The sequence below is a fragment of the Pleurodeles waltl genome, chromosome 10, assembly GCF_031143425.1.
Source record: "Pleurodeles waltl isolate 20211129_DDA chromosome 10, aPleWal1.hap1.20221129, whole genome shotgun sequence".
NCBI classification, from domain to species: domain Eukaryota; kingdom Metazoa; phylum Chordata; class Amphibia; order Caudata; family Salamandridae; genus Pleurodeles; species Pleurodeles waltl.
The window spans coordinates 224,228,572-224,249,030 of record NC_090449.1 but is presented as its reverse complement, the minus strand read 5'-3'; the positions used below and the strand labels follow the sequence as shown (position 1 = coordinate 224,249,030).

Sequence of the window (20,459 nt, the reverse complement as noted above, 5' to 3'; positions counted from 1 at the left end):
AACCTGTTAGTGCAGTGCTTTAAGGTGGTCTTGCAATCGCCGAGGGGAGTAGCACTCAATTCGGGACATGGCCTGCTAACGTTGAGACCACTCCCAGTGTACAATACAGATTTTACTAATAGGCCACTCTACAGAACTTGACAAAAACATAATATAACCATGACACAGACAAACAATCATTCACAATGTGTTAAACATTTTCATAGTGAAAAAAACAATTTTAGATATCAGCTTTTGAAAGAACATGTAGATGCATTCAATATGTGCTCCACTAATTCAGAAAAGCATGGTGGTGTTGAATTTAAATGATTTATTTAGGTACACAAATGTAAACAAAAAAATACTGTACCATACCGATACATCAGCGAGTCTTCCTCGTCATCCCCATGCATAAGGGTCTGAACTAACTGGAGGATGCTAACCATATCCTGGCCACTGTGAGGGTGACAAGAGGACAAACAATGGTGAGAATTGTACTTCTTGGGACATACTCCAATGTATTTTCTAAATGAGTGAATACTAGTACAATCAACGAAAAAATACCTCCTGATGGACAGGAATGGGTATAGTATCTAGACTAAAATGTAATAATCCTCAACTCAGATAAACAAATGTATTTTAATCTATTGTAATGTTTAATAGCAGCCATAACATTTTGAATGTTTTAAATCAGTAACAATAACAGTACACAGAAGGGTGTTAGTATTAGGTCACAGAGATGATTTGCAAAAGGTTAAGCATGCCAAATTCTAAAATTATCAATGAAAAAGAAAAACAGATAATGTCTACTAACAGGTCTACTAGTACTAAGACTTACACATGTGTACTATACAAATTTACAACTATAGAGTTAACGGGACAGCACTCACTTTTCTCATTCAAGTTGAAAGAGATGGCATTTCAGCTTTCTAAGTTGGGTGGTAAAGAAGAGAACACAGCAAAACCTGGAGGCCTCACTGGGTGGCTTGGGTGCCATTAGATGATTATTACTAGATGATCTTAGGCTATTGGTTGGGCTGAGGTGATACGAGGTCAGAGAGGTAATTAGGGACGCTGCCCTTCCTAGCTTTAAATACAAAGATTGATAGATTGTAAATTGCTCTGTTTTTAGTCAAGAGCTATACAGCTCAGTGATGAAATGAGGTGAGGTGACAGCATGTCTTGGAAGACTGTACAAGGCTCTCAAGGCAAAATGTAAGACTCTTTTGGTGGAGCAAATGAGTTATTGAGTTTTGGGGTAGGCCTAATAGAAAGCTACCAAAGCAGTCCAGTCTGCAGACTACTAGTGAGTTGATGAGAGATTTGGTAGCCTTAAACGAAATTTGTAGTTCGATTGTGCAAATATTCAATATTATGCCATCGCTATTTTGGTTATAAATGATGCTATTCTCATGAATAAGTTGAAAAGAGCACAAAGTTTGTTCTGGTGGAGGTGAACATCGGTATGTCATGGGGAAACAGAATAATTGGTCAGTTAGAGAGATGGGTGCTGATAAGGAGGGAAAGTATGTCAACCAGTGGCAGGTGAGAATGAGACAATATGATAGCTGCCTGTGAAGGTGGGTGGGTGCGAGAAAAGTAGACAATTTGAAAAAAATGTGGATGTTCACAAATATGGTAGGCAATTTCAAAGGAGATATGCTATCCCAAAAGATTACATAATGTATAGTGAGAAGAGATCTAAGAAGAGAATCTTAGGGGAACGCCCACAGGAAGAGAAATGGGTACTGGAGAAGCATGGTTGGAGAGAGAGAAAAGGTGAGCCACTTGTGGCCAGGGCCTTTGATGCCCTGCAATTCGAGCGAGGATGTGGTGATGACTACAACACAGTGAAAATGCTAACAAAGTTTATTGCTAGCCTGCCTTGGACATGGCTCCCCTCTTGCCAGCACAGATCTAACTCACCAGATTGAACCCACCACCCAAATCTTTTACCATGAAAGAAGAACATATATAAAATATGCTTTAAAGGCATAACACATCTTTCACTTTTACAAAAACAAAGATGCAACAAGAAACCACAAGATTTAAAAAGTAAAAACACAAAAACAGAAAAAGGAAACAAAAACTCCACCCAAAAACACAAACCGCTCCAAGAACATCACAGACTAATACTTTACATAATCTTTCGAGTGCACAGAAAATCCGCTTAAGAATACTAATAATCATGTTATTTTTACTACATAGTCATTCAAGTGCACAGGTGGTCTACGGTTTCTTTGACCCCTGTTCAGCAACACTTATACCTCTTCACCACCACCTATTCCTTCCACAACTTAACCACAAATCATGTCACCATCTTCCATCAGCATAAAACCACTAATGTCAATGCGGTCATGGTTTGATAGTGAAACATATTCACTCCCCTTCTGGTACAGTGCAACTCTTATTCCACATATCCCCATTCTCAAGTACCACATGCCAATCATGAACAGACCTGACTTTAATTGGCCCTAGAACTTGGACAATCCCACTTCAATATGTCCCTTCTTGATCTTGACCCAATCTCCGGCTTACACTTTCTTTTTTTCTCTACCCACCATTCTCATCGCCACCTTGTCAGTGCCTCCTTGCTGAAGAAACGATGCAGGCAACAACTTCGTACCTGGCTTCCTTCCTCTCATGCATTCAAAGGGAGACATTTTAATAGCCACATTCTCAGTATACTGATAAGCCCACACCATATCCTCAACCATAGTCTCCATATCCTTTCCACTTTGTACCCCCATCAAAAGGGTACCCTTTATCAAGTGGTTGGCTCTCTCTACAAGACCATTACCTTGTGAGTTGTACAAAGATATGTGCCTGTGTTTAAAACCACACTTCTCTAAAAACACTTTAATCTCTAATGATGTGTGTTGTTTGCCATCATCAGTAATGAGAACCCTGGGAAAACCCTACTCACTAAAAACATTTTCCAACACCAAAATGGTACTCTTTGCTGTCACTTCTTTCATGAATTTAACCACTAGACACTTAGAATATACAGTCATCATGACTAAGGCATATCTCAATTCAGGCTTCAAGCTTCGCATTAGACCAGTAAAGTCCATGCACAAATTGCACCACAGTACATCTGGGTTTTCAATATAACCTCCTTCTGATTGTATCCTAATTGTCAGACTTTTCTCACTCTCCTTCCAATCCTGACAACTAACCACCAAACGTATTACTCCCTCATCCGTCCTAGGCCACCAAATATTTTCTCGTACCCTTTTCTTAGTTAAAGTCTGGCCACAATGCCCCTCATGAGACAATTTTATTATGCGCTTCCTCAGCCCTATTGGAGGCACAAACTTGTCTAATCTGATAAACATCTTATGTCCTCACAAGGATAACTCCCCTAGACCTTTGAAGCAGGGCCTAACACAAGTAGACACAGTACGTTCCCTCCTCCTACCATGAACTACTATTTCCTTTACATTCTTTAGGACCTTATCTCTCTCCATCGCTCTCTCCCACTCTTCCATGGTAAATGCTCCTCTACTGTCCTCTTCAATGTCTGCCAGCCATCTACTGCTTCTTCCTGTTCTTTTGTCAATACCGCCTGCTTATCTACCTCTCGCCAATCCAAAGAGAGACGAGAAAAGCAATCTGCTTGAGTATTCTTCCACTCTGGAATATACTCCACCTTGAAGTGGGTACTCTTATAATCTTGCTAGTCTTCCCCTCCAGGAGTAAATCTTTACTAAAGGTTTGTAGCCACTATGGAGAAAAACATTAAACCCTACACTTAAGTATGAAAATACTAAACACTCCAGGCTGCTGGCAGTGCTTCCCGCTCAATGACAGAATAATCGTGTTCCACGTCTGTCAAGGAGCGGGAAGCAAAGGTCAGTTTTTCCTGTTCCATTGTGCGTTTGGAACAAAAGGGCTCAAATACCAGAGGCACTTGCGTCCACTGTCAAGATTGTTTTGAGTGAGGTATCAAAAGGCTCATCCTTCGGCCTGACCCCTTACTAGTTGCCCCAAGGACTATCTCCTGTACTTGCCTTTCTTCAAAGTAAGGCCTGCCTCCAATAATCTCCTCAAGGCCTGTTGAAGGATTTAATTGTGTTCTTCCTCAGACTTCCCAAAGACAAGAATATCATCCTGAAAGTAGATGATGTTCTTCATTCCTCACAACACGTCTGACATCTGCTAAAAAATCACTGGCCGCAGAAGAAAGGCTAAATGGCATTCATGTGAATTTAAATGGTCCTTCCATTGTAATGAAGGATGTTCTTTTATTTTATTTCTCATGAAGCCGAACCTGATATTAAGCGTTTTTGAGGTCTAGTTTGGAGATAAATTTTGCCCCATTCAACAACAAGATCATCTTGTTTATGTTAGGCAAAGGAAAACTGTCAGTTACAGTTTCATGACTCACGCTTCAGAAGTCCACACAAAAACGGAGATGTCCATCAGCCTTCACCGTAATAACCAGAGATGACATCCAACTAGTGGCTTCCACCAGCTCAGTTATTCCATCACAAATAATTTCTTCAAGCATTTTCCTCATCTCACTTTGAATTATAATGGGCACCCTCTTTACTTTGTGTTTTATTGGTATGGATCCTTTCCAAAGTACAATTTCATGCACAAACCCTTTCAATTGACCTAACTCTTCCCTGAATATATCTTTGGCTTCTTTTAAAATCTTATCAAATCCTACTTCCCCCACAACCATAAGTTAATTGGGCTTTCTGGGATTTATAATACCATGTAGGTCATATTGGTTAACCCCACCCCAAGATCGGTGGACCATATTCCATCACATAAGTATTCCCTTGCACTTCTCTGGATTCAAATTTGATGGGAGCATAAAAATAGTTATCAATAGTATCAATATCAATAGTTTCATCCAGATAACCCATGGGATTGATATCCCTAGGAGTAAAAATCACTTCAGGCCAGGTCGAAAAAAATAACTCTTTGGAAATAATGGGAAACATGGAGCCTGAATCTTCCATTAAGTGTTGCCTCTCTACCCATGATTTGAAACTTGGCCACTGGGTGAGATCTCCTGCCCACTTGATCACCAACGTCATGCTCCACACTCAAAATACGATCTTCACTATTGTTATTAGAAAGATCAGCTATGTCTGTCTCCACAAATATAATGTTGCTATTGCACAATCTTGCATAGTGGACTTTACGCCCACACTTAAGAAACTCTTTGTTGGTAGCAAAGCAAGATTTTGAATCTGCTGAATGAGTATTACATCCACATCTAAAACACATGGCAATATTTTTCTTTTAAAACTTGTTTGATTTTTTGCCATAATTATTCAATGCACCCACCATCTCATGCTCTCCTTCGTCTTTGTGAACAGTGGACACACAAGACACAACCTCTGCTGTATTCATCTTGCTCATGTCACACATACTATGCTCAGATTCCTTTATAACCTTGGCAATTTGTATAATGTCCTTCAAAAAAGGGTTTTTCTCTGCCCATAACCGCTCCTGAATTTTTTTACTATGACACTGTACTATTATTGGGTCTTGTTTGAGTTCGTCAGTCATCTGTCCAAATAGGCACTTTGTAGATAACTCCCTTAATCTAGAAATAAAGTCATCAATTGATTCTTCTGGTCTTTGGGGGTGAGAACAACATTTATATCTGGTCATGGTGATGTTTGTCTCCTTTGCAAATCTCTTTTCCAGGCATAATTTCACTTCCTTCTACGAGTCTTGAATGGGACGATTCTCATCATCCAGGATAAACAGGCAAAAGTTTGAATATATGTTGACCTTCTTTCCTCAAAACGCTTAACAATAAAGCTTTCTTCCTCTCAGCTCTTATGTTTTGACCATCCAGGACTATTAAGTAGTGTTTGAAAATATCTATCCAATCTTCCAAAATGATTGGAGGTGAGCCTTCTTCAGATAAGAATAATGGTGGTAAAATAATGAACATGGAAGCCACTGGAGTTGAAGTAATGCACCCTTGAGATAGAAAAGAAAAAAAACAACTCCCTTCCAATGATGAGACCAAAAGTCAATAGGAGAGTTAAAGAAATGCTGCACAATGAGGACACAAGCACCTTTCCTCTAAATATCAGTGGCCAGCAGGAGTGCAGCACGAGTACTGTAGACAAGCTCCGCCCGCTAAATCCTCGAGGAACGGAACAAGTCAGAGGAAACACAGTCGGGAGTGCTGGTTAGTTCTACAGTCTATGAAATGCATGTGCAAAAAGGGTAAAAATAGCTTTACTTGGAAAGAGGAAATGTTAAACGTGGATACAGCAAGTTTCAGTTGTCGGTTTACGCGTGTAGCCACTCCTCAATACACAAGTCAGCAAACGGGTGCGCGCTCACCACAATGAATGGTGCAAAAGATTCCTTCACTTGAGGCGGTTCGCAAGTACTACCGGGAATGTAAAGTACTCTTAACTCCCCTCAATAGATGGGGCACAGAAATTCCTTCACTCAACGGTGAGAGGTGGTTCACATGCACTGGTGGAATGTAGAGCACTCTCAAATGATGCGTGAAGGCCTTCTTGCTCGCAATCTCGTGCTCAATAACAGTTAAAGTCTTTAAAAAGTCAAGCATCCAATATTTGATAAAAATGACTGCAACTATGGTCCCACGCACACGTTAACACTAGGCTTGCACTGCACGGTACGAAATGACAACATCTGACAAGGCTTCACTAATGCAACATCAGTTTCCCTCCTCAGCACGCATAGAATTCAAAAGCCACAAGGCAGGCTGTGTGCCAGCATGTCATTACCAAATTGAGGTGACGACTCCAACACAGCCAATGTGCCAGTACACTGAGTTTAATGGTAGCCTTCCTTGGATGTGGCTTCCCTCTTGCCAGCACAGATCCAACTGATCAGAATGGAACCCACACACCCAAAGCTTTAACCCTGACATAGGCAAAGAAGACCTCTAAAAGATGCCTTCAAGGCATAACCGAGGATAGAATAAAAGGATAATCTAAAGCAGACAATACGTATTGAATGCGATTGTGGTGTGTACTGGTGATAAAGTTGGAGACATGTGAAGGTGCAGTTTCTGTCAAGGGAAGGGCATAGAAACCTGACTGGAGAAGGATGAGTATGTTGTTTGAGTTATAAGTATGAGGTGGCTGAAGGCCAGCTGTTTTGAGTATTTTGCAAAAATAGGTAACTGTGACACTGTGCAATAGTTGGATGGTGAGGAAGTATAAGCTGTAGGAACGTTTTATGAAGAGGCAGCACTACCACTGATTTGAAGCATGGAGGTTATTTGGTAGATGAAACTGAATGGTTGATTAGATCTGTCACAAAGAGAATGAACCTGGCGGTGAAGGCAAGAGGTCTGATGGTCTGTGGGCTAAACAGTTCAGATGGTGCACAGGAATGGTTGGTTTTGATTTACATTCATTCAGAAAGAGATGCTATTAGTAGTGAATACAACTGAGTGACCTTGCAGTGAAATAAGGGGGTTTGAGGATGAAGGGTGGGGAAGTCAGTAATGTGGCTAGTGTTTCTCTAATGGTTATTTTTGAGGCGAAGTATGACTGATGCAATATCATTAGCTGACAAAGGAGAGTTTGTGAAAGGTAAATATAAAGAGGACACTAGATGCTTGATGGTGTGCGCAAGTCACTGTGGGTGAGGCTGAAGTGAGGTGATCAAGTCTTTAAAGTATTTGATTTGGAATTGTCAAGAGCATAGAAGAGTATGTTCAGAGCTTGTTTCCATATTTTAAGGCTTGTAGAGGTCGTGTTCTTATGTCATTTAGGAAGAAATCCTTGTATTTTGTTTTCAGACTACAAGTGGTAGGTGTAACCCATTGATGTGGCAATGGGGCAGTAGGGGAGAAGGTGCATGAGGATAGAGTGACTCAAATACTGGTTCAAGGGCCCGGTTAAATAAAGTGTATCCTTTAATAGAGAAATGAGAATACTACATTTGAACCAGGAGTGCTGTGAGGAAATGTGGAGGTCTTAATGAGAGTTGAAAGTACTGGGGGATGTTAAACAAAAGTTTAATATGGTGTGAGCAGATGATTAGTGGTCAAAATGTAGTCTAAGAAAGTATTTCCATGAGATATTAGTGTGACATATTGGTGTTGGCTCTGCACCTACATGCCAATTCATTTAACAAATGAACACACAATAATATCTATTTAAAGGGACATTAATTATGAAATCAGATTTAAACAATTCTTGGTCAAGAGCAACAAGTAAAGCTATATTGAATATTAAAGCAGTCAGAACTATCTGCAATGAACATCATTATTCTCTGATAAGGACATGACTTTTAGGCATAAATGATCACTGTTGAGACAACATACCTGCCTTGTAAGGGTCCCGGAATATCCTTTCGTGAATATTTCTTGCTATCCTTTTCGTCTTCTTTCCTATCACGAACAAATACAAGATAGGTTGAACATCTTTCAGGATAAGTGAGTGAATTACAGAACTAATAGTTACAAATTCAGATTCAGATTGACTAAATGTAAATAGGCTTGAGGACGTAAAGAGTGAACTCAAAGCTGCTTTCCATGAGAGGCCCAACTGAGTGAATTATTACATTAAAAGTGGAGGATTCCAGCTAAATATGATCTCCGGTTGTTACAAGTTATGGTCACATGCTCATTAATCAGAGGAAGGTTACTGCGTGCTGTGTGTGGACCATTGTGGTCACTGTTCGGGGAATGCATAAAAAGGTAGTCTCTAATGTGAACTCTTAGGTATTCAGGATTGTTCAATGCTACCTGGAAGCTTAAAACAATCGGTTAGCTTCCTTCTTTCACTTGTCCTTCAGTAAGGCCACTCAGTAACTGTTTTAAGCAATTACTTTTGAACACCACTACACTACTGGACCTAGATGACAAGCTTGAAACTGGCTCCTGCCTCGAGCATGTGTTCCTTTCCTACCTATAAAGTACAGTAGGGTTTAACTGTTGTTTTCATTTTAAAGAACATTGCTTGTATTCATTCCTAACACGCCTTTTCAGTCTTTGTTAACTTTAATTATTGGCATAGATCATTAACACAGCTCTAGTACACCATTAAGCGTGTTTTCTATTTATCTTTCCTATTTGAAGTATGTACAGGTAGGGCTAAAAGTACCAGCTTTAGGAGATTTTGCTAATTTTTGTACTTGCCGGGACAATTAAAATACCGGTGATGCCAGCAGAAAACCGGTCAGGTGGCATCCCTATGTATAAATCATTATGTCATTCGAGAAAGCACTGGAAGTCTTCCATTTCTGTCACCTCATCTCGGAATGGATACAGTTACTGGCTAAGCAGTGGGCAGACTTTTTCAGGCACACTCAAACACATTAAACATGGAGTCCCAGATGTAGTTCAAATAATAACATAAGAAAGGCCTCTGGATCTGTTAACTAAGACTTTCAACCTAGACTCACCAGGCTGTCTTATAAAATTAAACCTAAGCCTGCTACTTGGTGCTAAGGCTTCCTTAATTTTTTACAGTATTTTTATTATTTATTGGCTTTACTACTCCTTCATTATCTCATTTTTATGAACAGATCTGGTTAGGTATGATCAGCATATTATTGTTTAAAATCCTGCTAAAACTTGTCAAAGTGGATAAATGACAACAGCCGCGAGTGAAAATTAAGACAACTAAAAATAACTACATAACTACAGCTAGAATAGATGACAAACATATACACACACACAAAGATACATACAGAGTGTGCCAGGACTTCACTTACACCCGGTACAAACAATTGGCTGCAATTAGTGGGGCACATATACAAGTCAATATGCCCGCTCCTTTATGCACCAAACCAAGTAGGATATCTCCATCTCTCTAAGACCAGGCTCTATTGTGGTCTCATATGGTTATCCAGCTATATCTTTCAAACGTGCAGTGAGATGGAGATTGGCTGTGTGGATAATCAGACTATTTCTGGTTATCCAGGCTGGACAGTGGAACTGTCAACCAAATCTTCAGCATCAATGATTACATTCAATATCAGCTACCTAGTAACAGCCCCATTCCGGCTAAAAAACAAGGTCACCCAGCAGTGAACCATGTGATTCGCTGATACCAGCCCAAGAAGATTGGTGTCTATGCACGTGTATAAGAATTGGGACAACAAGAGCCTTTTCTGCATATCCCTACTCTATACAATCTGCCACCAAATGATGGATTGTTGCTTTTCTCCCACCATGTTACACAACTTCATGCACTGCTTTTAAATTGTGTTTTTATCCACTTGGTGTTGTTCACTGTTTCATGGTTATGTCGGACCTTGGATGTACATGTGGATGTTGGTCCCTCTACTTCTACTCTACATTATTTCTGTTATATAACTGTTTCTATTTTTCAAAGCTATAGATTAAAAGTATTAAAACCCTGAACTATTTTAAAAACTGTTATCCCTAACTTGGTTGAATTATTCTTCAGTAACATTTTTGTAACCATTTTAAAAACCTTGCTTCTCTGCAGGTGGGGGCCAGAGTGTGTGAGTGTGAGTGTGTGTGTGTGTGTGAGTGTGAGTGTGAGTGTGTAACCTTATAACTTAACCACAGTTCTCAGTGTATGTTTGGTTATTATCGTTGTTTCCATGCTTGCAAGTAACTCCTCTTTTTGAAGCTAGCTTTTGACTGTATTCCTGTATGATCAAGTCCTTGGTTTTACTGCAGTGAAGTGTTTACTTCCAGCTCTTCAATTCCGAACTATCATAAATACACCCATGAACTCTAAAAATACATAGGCAGTGCTATTGTAATACTCTGCGCCTTTGTAAAAGGCAAAAGTGAAGGTTAACACTGGTCCTCCATACATCTGTTAGGATGCTCAGGAATGTGTTTTGGAGATTACAAGAATGGGGGAGTAATATCTAGATGTTAATCTCCTACAAACTGCCAGTGATTCACATACACACAACAGTGTGCTTAACGTTAAAATGATCACACAAAGGTAGAATCCAAGAAGATTCTAAATTTCACTATAATGATTAATGGGAGATACAGTTTCAAGGATACAATGAACTAAATGCAAAATTTCAAAAGAATAATTGCATTTTTAAATGTACAAACTGTGTCTAAATAATATACTGTACTGAACACAGTTAAGAACTTTAAAAAAAGTATGTCCTTCACTGCACAGCTTTGAACAGAAATATTACTAACGTCAAGTTAAAAAACTTTCTAATTGTAAAGAAAAAAAAAATCAACAAAAAAAAATCACTCAGAAAAGACAAAAAAAAACTGTGTTTGACCTATAAGGAAGACATTAAACCAAACCTTTTAACCTACATTTTCAAATGGAATGCAAAACTACAAGCATATTTCCTAGAGGATCCGACGCTTTTCAAAGACTATGGGTCCATCAGAAATTAGGCTATATGTCCTCCCACCTAATTTAGATTAGGGGACACATAGCTGTTTTCCAATGCCTATCACTCCCAGGAAAAATTTGGCGGCAAGGGCCACTGAAAAGTGCTCAATGCACGCCCCCTATGTGAGGAATCTCCCATGTCAAGGAGGGCATTGTTTTTTATTAATATTCAAAAAGAAAATACTGCTTTGGGATCTTCTTTTTGAAGAAAACATTTTTTTTAACTTTGCTGTATGCCTCCGTCATGTTTGACAGTGCTGTATGGCAAAGTTACAATGCACTGCCAGGTACTGCCTTGAGGGCGATTCCTGTCAATACTCGAAAATTCCACTGGGCCTACTGACATTTCAAATTTTGGCAGCCGCTAAAATTTAAATACGGTCCTATGTTTTAAAGGTAAGTTTGCAGGCACAGAGATGCATCTTGATCATTGTAAAGGCAAACAGTGTGCAAGTACTGAGGCAGTAGACAAGTACTGAGACAGGTACACAAGTAGTGAAAACACAGAATACAGATCAACCAATAGTTTCTGACCGCTTGGTGACTCTAATGTGTGATGTGAATGTGAGCAATCTCAATTGTATCTAAATGACAGCCAACAAGCCCATTCTCAAACATTTCAACTTAAATCAATCTACTACATTAGGCATACACAGAAAAGAGACATCACAAACTATTCTTCATAGTTGATGGTATTCTTTATAAATGTACTTGGCATAACATAACATATAGGGTTGCGACATGTAGCACCATAAACCTATGACCCTAAATAAATAGTAAATGAACTATCTTACTTATGCATTTATGTTTCCACAAAGGTGCAGGTACAGATATAGGCATGCTTATGCAGCCTTTACATTTTAAAACGTGATATCATTTAGCATTTATTGAAAGAGCCATATACTGCCTGTCTTGCTCGTCGAGGATAGTTGTATTTAATGATGCCTTACAGTCTTATGCTGTGAAATTCGTGCTTAAAATATAAATAACATTCCACTAGGCCCGATTATCAGAGACAATAGTAGTAGTTCTACAATTAGGAGTATAACAAGCCACTAAGTTGTACCTTTAAATTGAAATCAAATAGTTAATAGAAAAGGGTACCCATTTATAAGTTAACATACTCCCAAAGGGCCTCTTGGCACTGTAGAGGTGGTGAAGATGACTATTCATTGTTAGCTTAAAAAAGAAGAGCTATCTGCTAGCGCTGAACAAAATGTTAAAAGCCAAACGTTTTTTGAGCGCTGAATGCAAAGAGTGAGAGTGCCAAAGTGTAAACAGTACAGAATTGCACAGACTTGCTGATCTCGGTTATTACAAAAGGACTAACTCTTCCATAGCCCCTATGTTAAGCTGCCAGAAGTTTCAGTGACCATCTATTGCATCGGATAAATTATTAGTGACTCCTAAATTACTGAGCCTACAAATCTCCAACTGAACATCGACAGTCCTTGCTAGTTTCACTTTAGCCACAACAATACTCTGAAGAATTAATATCAGTACCCACATTATGTCCCAACTTGCTCAACTCGAGGAACAAAAAACACACGTCTACTTTTACTCAGACTAACACATTTGTTTTAATTGCTTAGCTGCAAGCAAAATTCTAATAATTTCAAAACAAAGATTCAGTTAAGAATCGTTTACAAAAACGTAAACCTCTTTACAAAATGTGAAACTGTAAAAAGTCTACTAAACTTGTTAACTGATCATAGTCAGGATTCACACACCCTGGGATATCAAATGTCTTTGGAGGCCGATATGAGATTTCTTCTATGGAGACTCTCGGACCCAAATTATTTCAAACAGGTGTGCTTTAAGATCATTAAGGATATTTGTAAAGTATGGAGTGAAATATGTCTAGGTACGCTGTCCGCACGATCCACTCGTTTATACCTTTAAGGAGCAATCCCAATTTCCCGTCTGTTTTCCATGACTCTGTGGCTAAATCATGGTTTGCAAAACTTCAGCAATTATATGGTGACAATGGGCTATAAACTTTTTCTGTTTTGCAATCACTATGTGATCTTCCACAAGTTCTTTTAAAAATATCTTGAAATTCATGATTATCTTCTACATGATCCTACAGATTGATCTATAAAATTATACTTGATCACAGAAATGATGACTTAGCTATTCTTGCATATAAGTACAGCCATAGGCAAAATCAGGCCATTCAACTAGAAGGTATCTCTACACCTCTGGATACAATCAATTCATTGGTTTTCTCAGCCAGTCTTAAGCTTCAGCAATATAAAATTGTATGTTTTATTATATGCCGAAAAAAACAAAGTCAATCAATCAAATATTTGTAGAGCGCAACTTATCACCCGGGGGGGACGGGGGGTGGTGGTGGTTCTCAAGGCACTGAAGGGGGACACAGGTCCTTCCTGAACTGAGCCAATGAGGGTGACTGCCTGAGGTGGAGCAGCAGCGTGTTCCAGGACTGCACGGTGAGGTAGGAGAAGGATCTTCCTCCAGCTGTGTTCTTCCAGATCCTAGGGATTGTGGCGAGGGCCAGTTGAGCAGAGCGGCCTTGCCTGGAGGGTGCGTAGAAGAAGAGGCGTTGGTTGAGGGAGGGCAGTCCGATGTTGTAAAGGGCTTTGTAAGCGTATGCCAGGAGTTTGAAAGTGATGCGTTTGTTGATGGGGAGCCAGTGTAGGTCTTTCAAGTGGGTGGAGATGTGGCAGTGGCAGGGGATGTCCAGGATGAGTCTGGCCAGTGTTCTGTATTCTCTGGAGTCTTGTTTGGAGTTTCTTGTTGACACCGGCATAGAGTGTGTTGCCCTAGTCGAGTTTAATGCTGATGAGTGCATGGGTGACTGTTCTTCTCACATCTATGGGGAACCACTTGAAAATCTTCTGGAGCAGGCGGAATGTGTGGAAGCATGAGGATGAGACAGCGTTGACTTGGCAGGCAATAGAGAACGAGGAGTCGAGAATGATGCAGAGGTTGTGTGTTTGGTTGGTGGGAGATGGGGCAGTTCCGAGGGCAGTGGGCCACTAAGAGTCATCCCAAGCAGTCGGGGGGGGGGGCCCAGGAAAAAGATCTGTCTTATCCCAGTTGAGCTTGAGGCTGCGGTCTTTCATCCAGTCGGTGACTGCCTTCATTCTTTTGTGAAAGCTGCTTTGGCTGTCGATGGTTCGGTGGTAAGGGAGAGAATTAGCTGTGTGGTGTATGAGACGATGTTGAGCCCTTGGTGTCGGACAATCTTGGTGAGTGGGGTCATGTAGATGTGGGAAATTAACACTAGCAATAAGTTATGCTGCCCAAGATGCAGTTTGCAAGCATCAGATATTATGCATATATCTGCTGGGGTGCCCATCTTTGAATGCCTATTGGTCCAGTGTAGTTGTGTCTCTCTCTTTGTATTAGGGGCTTGACCTTCAGATATCTATTAAGGATATTATGCTGGCATGAAAACATTAACAACTTTCCCTCTGTGCATTGCAAGGACTATGATTACTTCCACGCCTTCCAAGGATCATGATTAGCTGGGGTTCCTCTGTCAGATATTTGAACTTGAAGCAGCTATTCTGAGACTAAAAGGTAATAAGGGGTATAAAATATGTAAATAAGTGTGGCCACAATTTTTGATTGCTGATTTAAGATGGTGAATTTAGTAGTTTGTGTTTTTCTTTAATTTATCTATAGCTACTCTGTTATACCCGCGATGTGAGTAGTATCCTTTTTAATAGGTTACCATTCAGGATGTTAAATCAAATGTGCTTTAAAGCTATTTGGGAATATCTTTTTGTGATCATATTCAATTTACATAAAAAATAATTTATAAAAAGTCTACTAGAAGTCACAGTCCACACAGTATATTATGTGATAATCACAGTTTGATGTAAGGAACCATTAGCCTTTTCAGTTCCTTGCTTCGGAGGTTACTTCTGGGGACCCAATTTTACTTTGAAGACCTTTTACTGAAACACCTTACCCTTTATTATGCACACAATGGTGAATGTACAGCTATTGTGCAGCCCATATTTAAGACAATAACTTTTTAAAGTATTGATTTTATAAAAAATAGCTTTTGCAAAAAATACGTTTGGTTTTAAAAAAACAATTGTATAAATGTTCTAAATATGTATTCATATTCCACAATGCTTATTTATGCCAATATACAGATATTGTGCTATTTGCCAAGTGCAAAAATATATGCAGTTCCGTCTAATTTTTAAAAGAGGATGCAACATTTGAAAATCACACTAACAAACTACGCCACCTTTAAGGAGAGTGTATTTACCTCGGAGAGGTCCGAGGATGCTGACTATACATATTTATTTCTTGGAGGACAAAAGACGTGTATCCAATTACACTTTTTTTTAGGGCTTTTCATAGCTGCCCCCCTTTAATTAATCCTCATGAAATCGTTCTTCGAGCGCTGCATAAAGATTCACGACGAATGGGAAAAAATCATAGGCTGCCTTTCTGGCCTAGGTGTTCAGTGGTGCTGGTGCTGTCACATTCATGCAGAAGCCCTCTTCACTTTCCTCCAGTACCTTCACTGTGTTGACTTAAAGAAGCATTAAGTGTATGAAGTGCATGATGCAATAACTTAAAATTGATAGTAATAACAACTTGTTTTCTGCATAACACTTGCTACAACGGTTTTGAAGTTTTATAAAACTGTGAATGTTGGTCTTGTGACTATTCAATTGAAAGTGATTAAATTGCTGAACCTCAGAAGGATGGAGAGCTGAGATGAGCTGGACTGGCTAGGAATCCCACATCTGGTTAATTGGATTCCTGTATACTAGCATTAAAGGAAGTGCTGGGCTATGTTTATTTATTCCAGCTTTCAATGATAGGGTGAACCAGTTCTTAGCATTTTGAGCAAAAGTTAAATTAAATACTGAGTGATCAGTAAATCTTGTGTTACACGTCAGTGCGTTTTACATGATATTGCAAGAGTTACATACTAGAATACACACCTTGGATTATCTTCCAACATCTTCATTGCTTCATTAAGGTTCTTTCCCATTTCTACCAAGGTTGGGTCAACCACCTACAAATAAAAGAACACATGCTAAAGAAAAGTTTGATACAAAACAGAATAATCAGAATATAAATAAAAGCAAAATTTATACTATGTATTGAAATGAAAAACAAGCGTTCTAGCAGCATGGTTCAGTGAATGCATTTCCTTCCCACTCATCATAAAGAGGTCAGCATAGGTCTCATGTATTTTGCTCTCGGCACTCCCCAGGATGGGGAATTACCGAGGCATGTAGGTCTTCCACAGGTATGGAGTGGTAACGGGACAGCTGCTGTCTTGAAAGTTTTGGGGTGATGCGTCAAGCGTGGGCCAAGAAAAAGGGGGGGGGATCCCAAAACACTTTTCCCCTATTTTAAGTCAATGTGATTTTTCAAATTTTGTACACTATTCCAGCCCGAACCGCTGGACGGAATTACACCAAATGTGGCAGCAAGCTAGCTGTTGGTTCACAAATGTGCTTTTTGTTATTTGGTGTATACCCGTTAAGGGGTTTTAAAGATATTTAAGGACAAAAAATATAAATATATAGGGACGCAGATCCTCTGTGGGTCAATCCACGGATCAACAATCCATAGGAAACTTCTGATTGGTTGGCTGCAACCGGATACGGAAGTTGCAGCCGCCATTTTGTTTTATCGGGGAACGGTCCCCCCGGGCTGAAATGTGGGCTGCAGTTCATACGAAGGGGTCAGGGTAGGAGTTCCCTGACCCCAGGAGAGAACCATGTAAATGTGTCTGAGGAATAAATAATTTGTAAAAAAAAAAAAAAAAAAAAAAAGGAGGTCAAAGTATGTCATGTCATGAGTGATGTAGTATGTGAGGTCATAAGCAGTGCATTACTGGGGCGGCAGCTATAGTTAGTTAAGGCAACTATAACTGCTGAATTTCTATGGTTTTGAATGTGTGAAATGTGAACCTACCTATAACGTCCCTGTAACCTTTGTTGTTTTTCAGTGAGAGAGAGAGAGATCTGTCTACATATCACTGTACAATCTTTGACCTTGGTAATGTGAGCATGAGTTATTCTGTCTGATAAACCATGTATGTGATTCTCTGCAGCAGACCCAATTTGAATGTGAGTGATAAGTGTGCTTGAGAAATTGTGTACCATTGGGATATATGTTGCAGATATCGGAGCATGAGAATGGTATGTGTGCAATTAGCAGAGATATCTCTCACACTCACATCCTCATATGCACCCTTTTAGGATTGTAGCCTGTGAGAGAGGCTGTAGAGGGCAAATGAACACACAAACATTCACCAACTAACTCACATCAACATCTATGTAGTACATGTTTAAGGTGACAAGTAATGAATGTATGTCTGGGATGCATAAACAATGAGAGTGACAGGAAAAAATGGCGAGGGAGATTCATTACAGAAAACTAGAGACATGGAAAAATATATGGAATTGTTCTTTTCATATTGTGACGCAAACGTTAAAGGAGATTAAAAACACTATTCACATTTGGCAAATGCTGAAATTTACTATACATTGCAACAGTCCTACCACACTGTATAAGCACACTCCTGAGAAAAATAGTACCCTGCATTTGTGGAAGGGCATACCAGTCCCGAAAAGAGGCTTGAAAGCCAAGAAAAGAGCAGGCTGTACTGTGATCTTATCAATGCTTTCATTTACCTAGCAGGCTGTCAAATATGGATTGCATTGTCATCCTGACATCCCTCAAACCACTATGTGGCTCTTTAACACTGTCAGGACTATTAGATTATGCGACATGGTGAACCAAATAATGCTGCAAGGGTATCTAAATCATGGGACAAAAATGCAAAATGTGTGGTGCATTCTCTGTCAGTATTTTTATCAATTTAAGATAGATGCAGCATTTTTCCTATATGTTTGTAAATTATGTGGGAAATTATACAACAAGTGTAGTACATCCTTAATTATGCAGTAGAATCAGCAGCCACCGACTCACCTCAATAATAACCAAAGCCTAATTCCAATCAATGCCAATAGGTAGCTGCACTTTTGAGAAAACAGCTTTTTCAAGCCAAATGCCACTAAATAAACAAGTTCTCAACATGTATCAGAGACTGTGCTCCTATACTGCTATCAAACATTTAACCAAAAAATAGCCAAAATGTACCTAATAACATTTGTCGGATAATAAGGGATCTCTACAACTCTTTTCAATATGAGCCAGTTAATATCACGGATGGACTAAATAAGGATGTTCATGATCACACAAGCTCATGCAACCTGAAGCTTCAGCATTTCCAGTAAGTATCTCTAAAAGAAGTCATGGAGGTGAGAAATTCAGTTAGATCAGGATCACCATGGATCCATGAACAACCAGGATCTTCAGTTTTGCAACTGACAATCTCCCTTATTCTAAACAAATAGCCTCAATCAATCTGTATTATGTTGTGGGATGTATTAGAATGTTTTATATGGTGACAGTTGATAAGCTGCTATGAAGCACTGGATGTTCAAGTCAGAGGCTCGCTGAGATTCTTCCTGAATAAAGACACTGATGTTTCAGTCTTAAGTCTACCTTCTGTTTGTTCACCATAGGGAGGACACCACAGCTCAATTTTGATGACAAGTTAGGAGTGAGCTGCTATACACCCAAACGGATTGTTCAGCTAATGTTACAGAGCGACACTGCAGTAATTTGCAAGACAGTGGATTCCATTCCTGACAAGTAATGTTTAGCTGTACTTTTTGCTTCGTACAATGTGACAAGAAGTAACACTTGTTCCCCCAGTATCTCAAAGGGGAGGACAGGAAAGCCACATTAGAGGAAGACTTTGGCTGTGTCAGAACAAACGGTGTGTTCCATGAATCAACATAGTTCAGTAATAGACTTCCGAAATAACCCATATAGAAACATGGAACACGTTAAAGGACTGGGGATCCCTCAGTGTTGCAAAACTACATTGAAGACCTTTGGCCCATTGCAGATGAATGGATATGGCAGGGTGGATGTATTTTCTTGCTCTTTCAGGACATAGTCAAGTGTGCCTGTCACTTTCAAGCATCACTATAATTCACAAGTTCATATCGAAGAATACATGGTTTTATGCTGATTTTCTGGGTGACATTTCCTGAGGCACAGTAAGAAGATAACAAAATACAAGACTTTGATATATTTGGCACTGATGTGCACATTTATCAACAAAAATAACAAGATTGTATTATCTCCATCATATCAGTGCTACGGTATTTGTAATTCATCAGTTTACTGGAATTGTATACTGTCACAGTGTTTAGTCACCATGGAATCCGCAAATCCACCACTATCTTTTCTAGAGCGTCCTGGAGAACCTCCAATCATTTGGAAAAGCTAGTTTAATGCTTTTGAGGCTTATTTTGAAGATATGTGGGGCATCAGGACTTAGAAAAACTGGAAGAAAAATAAGCATCCTCAGAAGTGAGATCCTAATATTGTCAAAAACATAGATGAAGCCAAGAAATTAGACTGTAGTTAAGATTGCAGTCATGAAATCAGAAGTGTGTTTTGTTGTGATGCGGAGTTTATTTGTACTTACACATATATTTTTAAAAGATATGAATGTCAGCATGAGAGTGTGAACTCATACATTACTGCACTCCGTTATCTAACTTCTGAATGCCAATTTGGGGATTACTGTGACCTGCTTGTCTGTGACCAGTTTGGTAACCATTATTGGGACAGAGGTACAAGGCAAAGGGTGCTCTCAATGGGAAATCTGACTTTAGGTGAGAATATACCAAGAGCTAAAAGCGTAGATACATATTTCAGCAATAGAGTTCAATGAAAAACATGTTGATGCAGTGGGGCCTCTTCAAACAAGAGACTGACAAGACAATGACTGAAGGTATGAGGGTAACAGGTCGTTTTTTAAACAAAGGAATGCCTGTTTTAGGTGTGGGTTTCCTGCATACACAAAAGGGGGAAAACAGGGTCCTGTGCACAATGTTTGCTGCCGGTTGTGTAACTAGCTTGGTCATTGTGTTAAGGTGTGCCAGTGCATCGAATGATGGTCAAGAATGATTGGCATGAAGGATGACATACCTGGATCTAATTCTTTGATTGAGTATGTTCAAAGTAAATTACAAGATATGGTTTTAGTAGTAAACGAGGAAGTCAGTAATAGGGATGCAGCTGAGTGTCTTGATTTAATTGTTGAGGCCACTGCTGGTGAGA

General features: G+C 39.5%; 1 protein-coding gene across 2 annotated transcripts in view; it reads right to left on the bottom strand.

Annotated features, from left to right (window-relative positions):
* Positions 1-20,459, bottom strand: part of PDXDC1 (pyridoxal dependent decarboxylase domain containing 1) — a 268,743-nt gene that overhangs the window by 204,151 nt on the left and 44,133 nt on the right. For both annotated transcript variants that reach the window (XM_069210219.1, XM_069210220.1), the window contains exons 2-4: positions 16,241-16,314; positions 8,273-8,338; positions 355-435 (exon numbers count right to left, since the gene is read on the bottom strand). In XM_069210219.1, coding sequence (XP_069066320.1) covers positions 355-435; positions 8,273-8,338; positions 16,241-16,314 — 221 coding nt within the window. The remainder of the gene's footprint in view (positions 1-354; positions 436-8,272; positions 8,339-16,240; positions 16,315-20,459) is intronic.